Below are 10,850 nucleotides of genomic sequence, written 5' to 3'. Positions count from 1 at the left end.
TGACTCTTTCATCCGCTTTATTTTTTGATGAGATTGTGCTGAAAGCTTTAGCCTGGTACAGGCTTGCTGCCTTACTTGGCAGAAACAAATCAGTTTAAGAGCCCACATGTTCCCTCTCTACAGACCAGGTTCAAGGCAAATGTCTCATTCTGGCAGCTGAAATCCAGCAGAAATCCTCAGAGAACTGTGTTATAAAGCCCATTCTCTTTTAGCTGATTAAAAAAATATAAACCTACAGCCCACATACCCAGTGTGCTATTAAAAATATTCCTTTATTCCTTCGTTCATAAAAAATTCACTCATACCATTACTCATCTTAAAAAAATATATCAAAATGTTTCAGTTAGAGACACTTAACCATTTGTAATTATAAATGAAGTCATTTTCTTCTCCCCTCACCCCCCACCTTAGTGAGATTCCTGGGTTAGCTAGCACTCCAGAGACTGTTCTGGCCTAAATTATTTCCCAAGCTGTTTCTTCCGCCTGGTGAGATAAAGAGCAAATGAGGGCAGTTTCCCCTATCCAGAGCAGCCACTGCTTTGAAAAAGTCTTGTCTTCAGGGTCAAATCTCATCAGTCACACTCAAACCTGCCCAGTTCAGAGAGGGGCTGGAGAAAGATGTCAGTTTGCTGCCCTCTACAGGCTGCATTCAGTGAGCTTTGATTAGGTAGAGGAAGAAGGGAGGAATCCTTATCACAGATCTGAAAAGAAAGGAAACAAGTTAATGCTGAATAAGCCCAGAGTGGGTGGGGGTAATGGTTGTGAACATCAGCCTATCATTCAAAAAATAAACAGCTTCTGGGGCGTGTAAAGATGGCCACCACATCTAGTTAAGTGAAAACAGGATAAGATAAAACATGAACAACCTTGGGGCGCTTGGGCGGCTCAGTGGGTTATGCCTCTGCCTTCGGCTCAGGTCATGGTCTCAGGGTCCTGGGATCGAGCCCCGCATCGGGCTCTCTGCTCAGCAGGGAGTCTGCTTCCTCCTTTCTCTCTCTCTGCCTACTTGTGATCTCTCTGTGTCAAATAAATAAATAAAATCTTAAAAAAAAAAAACTTTAAAAAAACAAACAAACAAAAAAACATGAACAACCTTGATTCAATTTTTGTAAAAAAAAGATTTGGTTATACCAGAATGTTAAACTTTGGTTATCTTGGTGATGGGATAATGGGTGATTTGTATTATATTCTTTTTACTTAATTGTGTCATTTTTTTTTTAAAGATTTTATTAGAGAGCACAGCAGGGGGAGTGGCAGACAGAGGGAGAAATAGGCTCCCTGCTGAGAAAGGACTCAAGTCCCAGGACCCTAAGACCACAACCGAGCTAAAGGCAGCCACTTAACCAACTGAGCCACCCAGGCATCCCTTATCTGTATCATCTTGATGTTCTATAATAAATATGTAGTATTCTGGTAATAAGAACCTAGTTTAGGGGCACCTGGGTGGCTCAGGGGGTTAATCCTCCACCTTCAGCTCAGGTCATGATACCAGGGTCATAGGATCAAGCCCCCATCTGGCTCTCCACTCAGCAGGGAGCCCCGCCTTCCTCTCTGCCTACTTGTGATTTCTATCTCTGTCAAATAAATAAATAAATAAATAAAATCTTAAAAAAAGAAGAAGAAGAAGAACCTAGTTTAAAAAAATGTATTAAAAAGCCGGCAGCTGGGGAGGGGGGTTGCTCCCGGGTGGCTCAGATGGCTATGTATCTGCCTTCAGTTCAGTCACAATCTCCAGATCTTGAGATTGAGCCCCACATTTGGCTCCCAGCTTAGCAGGGAGTCTGCTTCTCCCTCTCCCTCTGCCTCTCTGCCTGCTTGTGTTCTCTCTTCCGCCCTCTCAAATGAATAAATAAAATCTTAAAAAAAAAGTTGGGCGGGGGGCGCCTGGGTGGCTCAGTGGGTTAAAGCCTCTGCCTTTGGCTCAGGTCATGATCCTAGGGCCCTGGGATCAAGCCCGGCATTGGGCTCTCTGCTCGGCGGGGCCCCTGCTTCCCTTCCTCTCTCTCTGCCTACTTGTGATCTCTGCCTGTCAAATAAATAAAGTAAAAATCTTTAAAAAAAAAAAAAAAAAAAGTGGGACGCCTGGGTGGCTCAGTTGGTTAAGCAGCTGCCTTCGGCTCAGGTCATGATCCCAGCGTCCTGGGATCAAGTCCCACATCGGGCTCCTTGCTCCGCAGGGAGCCTGCTTCTCCCTCTGACTCTGCCTTCCACTCTGTCTGCCTGTGCTCGCTCTCACTCTCTCTCTCTCTGACAAATAAATAAATAAAAATCTTTAAAAAAAAAAAAAAGTGTGTGTTGGGGCGCCTGGGTGGTTCGGTTGGTTGAGCTTCCAGCTATTGATCTGGGCTCAGGTCTTGATCTCAGGCTTGTGGGTTCAAGCCCCATACTGGGCTCCACTCTGGGGTTGGAGGCTACTACTTTAAAAAGTTTGTATGCTAAGGGGGTTTCTTTGGGGCTAGTAATGTTCTGTTCCTTGATCTAGATGCTATATGTCTTCATCAAACTGTCTACTTATAATACATGCTCTTCTCTGTATGTATAGTATACTTCAGTTAAAATCGTTTTTGTAAAGTGCTTATACAGGAACTCATTCACTCAAAACTCAAAATGGGGCAGCAAGTTTGGAAGGTAGTTTGGCAGCTGCATACAAAACTAAACATACTTTTATCATATGATTCAGCAATCTTGCTTCTTGCTATCTACCCTAATGAGTTGAAAACTTATGCCCAGGAACATAATTGCCAAACACTTGGAAACAACCAAGATGTCAGTAGGTGAATGATAAATACTGTGTGAGTGCCCAGGGCAAAGGGACATGTTGGACTCTCTGTACTTTCTACTTAACTTGGCTGTGAACCTAAAACTACTCCAAAAATTAAAGTCTTCTTTTTCCTTTTAAAGATTTTATTTATTTGTGGGGCACCTAGGTGGCTCAGTGGGTTAAGCCTCTGCCTTCGGCTCAGGTCATGATCTTGGGGTCCTGGGATTGAGCCCCGCATCAGGCTTTCCGCTCAGCAGGGAGCCTGCTTCCCCCCCACCCCGCCTGCCTCTCTGCCTACTTGTGACCTCTCTCTCTCTCTGTCAAATAAATAAAGAAAATCTTAAAAAATAAAAAAAGATTTTATTTATTTGTGAGAGAGAGCAAGAGCACACAAGCAGGGGGAGTGGCAGGCAGAGAGAGACACGGACTCCCCGCTAAGCAAGAAGCCCAACAAGGGATTCGATCCGAGGACCCCCCCAGGATCATGACCCAAGCCAAAGGCAGCTTCTTAACCTACTGAGCCACCCAGGTGTCTCAAAGTCTTTTCTTTTTTAAGTGGTTGTACTTCTCTAGCAATATACTAAAAACTATTGAAGTGTACAAATTAAATGAGTAAACTGTATGGTTTATGAACTGTATCTCAACAAAGCTTAAGTGGTTGTATTCATAGATTAAAATGGATATGAAGTAGAACACATGCTACAGTAGGGATGAATCTTCAAACTATTATGCCACGTGGAGAAGCCAGTCACAAAAGGCCACAGATTATATGAAATGTCTAGAACAGGCAGAAATAGATTAAATGTTGCCAGGGATGGGGGGGGGGGGCGGGGGAATGGTGGTGGGGTTGGGAATGGGGAGTGACTGCTAATGGGTACAATGTTTCTTCTTGGGATGATGATATTCTGGAATTAGACAGTGGGGAGTAATGTACAACTTTGTGAGTGTACTGTAAGACAACTTCGAAAGAGTGAACTTTATGGTACGTGAATTATGTCTCAAAGCTGTTATCTTTTTAAAACAGGGGAAAGAAAGCAATGGCAGATTTTGAAAGATTATCTGGGTGGCTCAGTCAGTTAAGCATCCAACTCTTGATTTCAGCTCAGGTCATGATTTCAGAGCTATAAGATTGAGCCCTGCCTCTGCTGGAGCTGGGCGTGGAGCCTGATTAAGATTCTCTCTCCCTCGGGCGCCTGGGTGGCTCAGTGGGTTAAAGCCTCTGCCTTCAGCTCAGGTCATGATCTCAGGGTCCTGGGATCGAGGCTCTCTGCTCAGCGGGGAGCCTGCTTCCTCCTCTCTCTCTGCTTGCCTCTTTGCCTACTTGTAATCTCTGTTCTGCCTACTTGTAATCTGTCACATAAATAAATAAAATCTTTAAAAAAAAAAAAAGATTATCTCTCCCTCTAATTAATTAGTTAACTAATTAAATAATTATATGGATTAGATAGAGAAAGATAGCACATACACAGAACTAAAAATCATAGTCTTTCAAACACTATATATAGCTTAATGCACATTAAAAAAATGAGTTTTAATTAAGGGGTGCACAGGGGGCTCAGTTGGCTCAGCAACCAACTCTTGATTTTGGCTCAGGTCAGGATCTCAGGGTCAAGGGACTGAACTGGGAGTGGCTCCACCCACACTCAGTGGAGAGTCTGCTTCTCTCTCTCTCCCTCTCCCTTTGCCCCCCACCCCGGCTCACACTTTTTCTCTCTCTAAAATAAGTAAATAAATCAGCGGGTTAAAGCCTCTGCCTTCCGCTCAGGTCATGGTCCCAGGGTCCTGGGATTGGCCCCGCATAGGGATCTTTGCTCAGCAAGGAGCCTACTTCCTCCTCTCTCTCTGTGCCTGCCTCTCTGCCTACTTGTGATTTCTGTCTGTCAAATAAACGAATAAAATCTTAAAAAAAATTATTTTTCAATTAATGGGACACCTGGGATGGCTCAGTTCATTGGGTGCAGACTCTTGCTTTCAGCTCAGATTATCTCAGGGTTGTGAGATCAAGCCCCAAGTCCTGCTGTGCACTCAGCGCGGAATCTGCTTGAGATTCTGCCCCTCTCCCTCTCCATCAGCCCCTCCTCCCAGCTCGCATGCCGGCACTCCCTCTCTTCTCTCAGATAAATAAATAAAAATCTTTTAAAAATAAATAAATAAAAATTTATAATAAATAAATAAATGAAATAAACAAATTTGTTTTAATTAAGAATAGACATACATTAAGCAGCCTAGAACTTCTGGGGTGCCTGGGTGGCTCAGTGGGTTAAGCCTCTGCCTTCAGCTTGGGTCATGATCTCAGGGTCCTGGGATCGGTTCTCTGCTCAGCGGGGAGCCTGCTTCCCCCACTTCTCTGCCTACTTGTGATCTCTGTCTGTCAAATGAATAAATAAAATCTTTAAAAAAAAAAAAGCCTAGAACTTTCTGTATTTTGTTAGTGCTCTCAGTTTAATGGGAACTGGAAACTGTTATCTAAAAAAGCATTTACCTTTAACAGCAGGATTAGAGTGAAAGTCTGTTTCTGGCTCAGGAGCATCAGGCTCTGGTCAGTGTGGGTCTATCAAAGGCAGCAACTCTCCACAAGGAGAATCCAGTTTCAGACATGCCAAGTCATCCGACCGTGTGGGCCCAATGTTAAGTATCGCGATTGGAAGCTTCTTCTCTCGGGCAGTGAGAATAAACCTATAGCCGGAGTACACCTTAAAACAAGAAAACACAGGTGAGAACTCTCGATGCAGGAAGAAATAAACCAAATACGGAGCCTCTCCGGAGGTCTCCATCCCAAGTCAGATACCTGCAAGGACGATCCCACCACCAAGAGGGAGTCGGCTTCTTTTACACGCCTGCGCACAAAGTCAACCTTGTCAGGGTTCACTGTGTCCCCGAAGAAAACGACGTCTGGTTTCAGGGGGCCTCCACATCGAGCGCAGGATGGGACCTGAAAGCTCTGCACCTGCTCCTCTGTGAGAAAGACGTCGCCATCAGGAGCCAGGCCATGGGCCTCAGCACTCCAGGTGGGGTTCAGGGCTTCAAAACGCTCCTGCAACGCTCTGCGGGGAATCTTTTCACCACAGTCCAAGCAAAGGACCCTGAAACCAAAGAAGCTGACTCAATGGTTGGTTCCGAGGAGGCAGGAAGCTGCCAAAGATGTCTCATCTCCAACCATTTTTAACTCCTCCAACAGCGCTTGCCATTCCCAATGTGGAATCTTTTCCCCATGTTAGGAATACCTTCTCGTGACCTCTAAGTACCACCATTTCTCACTTTCCTTCTACTGCCAACCCATAGAACAAGAAATGTATATCTGTTTTCCTTACTCAGACTCCTTGCTTACCCTGTTGGCTCTCTTTTTTTTTTAATTTTATTTATTTATTTGACAGATAGAGATCACAAGTAGGCAGAGAGGCAGGCAGAGAGAGAGAGAGAGAGGCGGAAGCAGGCTCCCCGCTGAGCAGAGAACCCGATGCGGGACTCGATCCCGGGTCCCCGAGATCATGACCCGAGCCGAAGGCAGCGGCTTAACCCACTGAGCCACCCAGGCGCCCCATGTTGGCTCATTTTTATATCCTTAGACAACTGCAGATGACTTCCTTAGTGCCCACACCCATGCTTTTCCCTCTCCTCTCCTTCTCTGGGGTGATGGTCGCTGTCTATCACTGTCTCTTTAAAACACTCTTCCCGGGCGCCTGGGTGGCTCAGTAGCTCAGCCACTGCCTTTGGCTCAGGTCATGATCTCAGGGTCCTGGGATCGAGTCCCGCATCGGGCTCTCTGCTCAGCAGGGAGCCTGCTTCCTTCTCTCTCTCTCTGCCTGCCTCTCAGTGTACTTGTAATTTCTCTCTGTCAAATAAATAAATAAAATCTTTAAAAAAAAAAAAAAAAAAAACAACACTCTTCCCCCTGGTGTCTTTACCCAGTGTCTTCTGTTTCTCCTTTTTTTTTTTTTTTTAAAGATTTTATTTATTTATTTGACAGAGAGGGGGAAGCAGGCTCCCTGCTGAGCAGAACCTGATGCGGGGCTCAATCCCAGGACCCTGAGATCATGACCTGAGCCAAAGGCAGAGGCTTAACCCACTGAGCTACCCAGGCGCCCCTCTCTTTCTCCTCTTACCTCTCTAATCATGAGCTCCACAAGAGCGAGAACTTTGAGTCCTTTGACCACTGTGCTATGCTCACCACTAGAACAGTGCCTACAGACAGTGGGCATTCTCTAAATAGCTGCTAAAAGAAAAAACAAAAGACGGTTTAGTTGGTTTCTTCTCTACTCCTCAATCTTCCAGCCAGTTTTCTTCTACCTTCTCCACCCTGGGGACTCTCCATTTTCACTGCCACGGTGCCTCTGTGCTGACAGTCCTCTCCCCATATAGGACTCCACTCCTGGCCTCTCTCCCAAACTCCAAGTCATCTTGACTGTCCTGTCCAGCTTACCTCTGTCTTCACCCACCTTCCCCAACTTCTCCAACACTGTCCTTTCTCCAGTTACTTGGGCAGGAACCCTTGGAAAAACTTGTTACTCATTTTGCTCCTTTTTATCTAGTCAGCCTTCAGATTATGTTGATTATTTTACTTAAAAGGCCCCCTATGAGGGGCACCTGGCTGGCTCAGTTGGTGGAGCATGTGATTCTTGGTCTCAGGGTTCTGAGTTCAAGCCCCACCTTGGGTACAGAGATTATGTAAAAAAATACAATCTTTAAAAAAAAAAAAAAAGGGTGCCTGGATGGCATAGTCAGTTTAGCATCTGACTCTTGGTTTTGGCTCAGGTCATGATCTCAGGGTTGTGATATCAAGCACCATGTTGGGCTCCACGGTCAGTGGGAAGTCTGCTTGAGATTTTCTCCCTCTTCCGCCCCCAACTTGTGTATACACACACACACACACTCCCTCAAATAAATAAATCTTTAAAAAACAACTAAAGGCCCCCTACGAAATGACAAGAAGTCTTGGATTTGTTTTACAACATTTTAAGAGACAAGGAGAGAGAGGGTAAAGTAGACATGATAAAATCTTTATATCTGAGTGATGGTACACGGGAGTTCATTATGCTACTTTCCTTTTAGGGACATTTGAAATCTTTATCATGCAAAGAAAGTTTTAATGGACCCATGGCCATCATTAGCTCTTGAATTCCCCTGATACCACCTGGGTCTAGGTCCTTTGGGCTGACCTCCCTGAGTCCTTCTAATTCTGTGTGGCTTTCCTCAAATGCTATTTTTATCATACTGCTTTCTTGCTCAGAAACCACTAATATTCCCCTTTGGTCTCTCACGACAGACCCAAATTGCACTGCACTATTTTCAGATGCACCCATGATTTGAGTCTAGCCTTCCCAGACAATCTGATTTCATAGTAACTCTCCACATAGGCCAAGCCAGACTCTCTGGGCTCTGCAAGTCCTCTTCATTTAGAAAGCCCTCTCCCTTCATTTGCCTAGTCAGAACTGAGCTAGGCTTGGGGCACCTGGGTGGCTCAGTGGATTAAGCCGCTGCCTTTGGCTCAGGTCATGATCTCAGTGTCCTGGGATTGAGCCCTGCATCAGGCTCTCTGCTCAGCAGGGAGCCTGCTTCCCCTTCTCTCTCTGCCTGACTCTCTGCCTACTTGTGATCTCTTTCTCTCTGTCAAATAAATAAAATCTTTAAAAAAAAAAAAAAAAAAAACTGAGCTAGGCTTAAGCCACATCTTTCCCATAAAAGCCAAAAAGTTACTCCAAACTTTCCTAAATCTGTTTCTCTGAACTTACAAAACATGCCTATCAAGGACCACATAATTTAATAATTGTATGGAGTTGTTTGTTAAACATGTTTTTTTTGGATCCCTCCCCCAACCCCCAAAAGATCACAAAGTTCTCGTATATAAAGTAGAACATGTTTTATAGGTTGGCTTTGACTCCTCCCTACCACCAAGTAGCACATGACATGTTGTGGGCGCCCAATAAATATTTTATGATTGGCAAGATCTCTGGGGCTTAAAAATAAGGAAATGGTTTCCAATTAGCTTCAAGTTATTGCCAGGGCTACATGTCTTCCTTCCATCAGTATTACTGGGTTCTGACTATATGCCAGGCTGTACTGTGTTCTACGTGTCTAGGCACCAGAGATCTACTGGCTTATAGCCTGTGCTGTTGGCACTTTGCTCATAGTCCCCGCAAGACACCCTATAGGCCACTTGCACACAGTTCCCTTGTAAACAACTTCCTACATCTCTCTTAGGGTATTCACTGGCCAAGGAAGCCTCCTCCAGAGTTGAAGAGTCAGTGTTAAGGATTGGCCCTAAACTGGCCCTCAACCAGTGAGGGATGGGACATGATGGACAAATGCCCCAGCTTCCTTGACTTTCAGTGAGACAGTTCTGAAGCTTGCTCTGGACAGAGGGTTCCTCAAAGGATTGAGGCTCAGTTCCCCAAAGCAGCAACCCATTCCTTAATTTACCCTTTTCTTGGCTTTTCTTCCCTACCCTGTTTCATGTCCCCACTGAGTTTGTTCCTCTGTGAGTTTGCTGGGATCGACTCCAAAATAAACAGTTTGCTCCAAATCCTTTCCTCAAAGGCTAATGAAAACCACAGTGATCAAGACAGCCAAGGTTTCTGCTCTTTCGGAGCACACATTGCTGCATTCAAACTATTTGGAACTTCCTGCACCTGTGCATGCATCCGTGGAGTTCTGTCAGGCGCTGACTCCCTGCTTTCGTGTGCAAGGCATCCACATTTTGGGTCACCAACCAGTACAGCTTTCCAAGTCGCTCCCAATTGCTCAAAGCCCAATGTGCAGGGTTAGGCTGGAGGGAGGAAAATCGAGGCCAGCCTACAAAGTTTCTTGCCCAGTACCGCTGGCGGACTGGAGCACTCCGTAGAAAATCCCCGTGCTGAATGGGTTTCTTGTCAGTGCGGGCGTACAGTCCCACCTTTTCTGACCTGTAGTCTGGGATCCCCGACTCAGTGGAGATTCCTGCCCCGGTCATCACTAGGAGTCTCTTGGAAAGAGTGATGAAGCGCTGTAACTCTTTGACCTTCTCAGGGTCCAGAGGAGGACTTGGTGGCACAAATAACCCAACGGATCCACGTGAGCATTGCCGGCTGACATTCACCACCCAGCAGCTTTTTGCTGCCCTGAAAGTCAACCCACAACTCATCCTCATTCTAGAGAAAAAAAAAAACCTGATGTGAGAAACCGGGTTTTAAAAAGAAAAGCAACCAAAAAACCCAAAACAAACAAACCAAAACAACTACAAAAACTGAGGCAACCATCAACCAATGAATGAATAAATAAAATGGGGCATATCTATTCAATGAAATGTTATTTACCTATAAGCATGAAGTTTTTTTTTTAAGATTTTATTTATTTGACAGGCAGAGAGCGAGCACAAGCAGCGGGAGCAGTGGGCAGAGGGAGAGGGAGAAGCAGGCTCTGTGATGTGCATGGAGCCCAAAACGGGACTCGATCTCAGGTTCCTGGGATTATGATCTGGGCCAAAGGCCGAGGCTTAACTGACTGAACCGCCCAGGCACCACATGCATGAAGTTCTGATATATGTTACAACACAGATAAACATTAAAAACATTATGCTAAGTGTAAGAAGTCAGCCAAAAAGGTCAAATACTGTACGATTCCATTTATATAACTTGTCCAAAGTACACAAATATATAGACAGTAAGTAAATTAGTAGTTGCCAGCGACTAGAAGGAAGAATGTATCAGAACCTTAGTGTTTCAGGGCACCTGGGTGGCTAAGTGGATTAAAGACTCTACCTTCAGCTCAGGTCATGATCCCAGGGTCCTGGGGATCGAACCCCACATCCAGGCTCTCTGCTCAGCAAGGAGCCTGCTCCCCCTGCGTGCCCCCCTCCTCCCCGTCTCTGCCTGCCTCTCTGCCTACCTGTGATCTCTGTCAAATAAATAAATAAATAAAATGATTTAGAAATAAATTTCTTATGGGCGCCTGGGTGGCTCAGTGGGTTAAGCCGCTGCCTTCAGCTCAGGTCATGATCTCGGGGTCCCGGGATCGAGTCCCGCATCGGGCTCTCTGCTCAGCGGGGAGCCTGCTTCCTCCTCTCTCTCTCTGCCTCTCTGCCTACTTGTGATCTCTGTCTGTCAAATAAATAAAT

General features: G+C 45.4%; 1 protein-coding gene across 3 annotated transcripts in view; it reads right to left on the bottom strand.

Annotated features, from left to right (window-relative positions):
* Positions 1 to 10,850, bottom strand: part of SIRT4 (sirtuin 4) — a 12,613-nt gene continuing 1,763 nt past the window's right edge. The window contains exons 2-5 of one of the 3 annotated variants that reach the window (XM_059408572.1): positions 9,388 to 9,885; positions 5,550 to 5,844; positions 5,244 to 5,454; positions 1 to 701 (exon numbers count right to left, since the gene is read on the bottom strand). In XM_059408572.1, the coding sequence (XP_059264555.1) occupies positions 5,302 to 5,454; positions 5,550 to 5,844; positions 9,388 to 9,884 (945 nt within the window). In that variant the 5' untranslated portion in view covers position 9,885 and the 3' untranslated portion in view covers positions 1 to 701; positions 5,244 to 5,301. Of the gene's footprint in view, positions 702 to 4,975; positions 5,130 to 5,243; positions 5,455 to 5,549; positions 5,845 to 9,387; positions 9,886 to 10,850 lie in introns of those variants that run through there. The other 2 variants (XM_059408574.1, XM_059408573.1) reach the window with 2 other exon arrangements.

Source organism: Mustela nigripes, chromosome 8, assembly GCF_022355385.1.
Source record: "Mustela nigripes isolate SB6536 chromosome 8, MUSNIG.SB6536, whole genome shotgun sequence".
Lineage (NCBI taxonomy): Eukaryota > Metazoa > Chordata > Mammalia > Carnivora > Mustelidae > Mustela > Mustela nigripes.
Note: the sequence above shows the minus strand (reverse complement) of the source record. Positions and strands in the feature narration are given on the sequence as shown.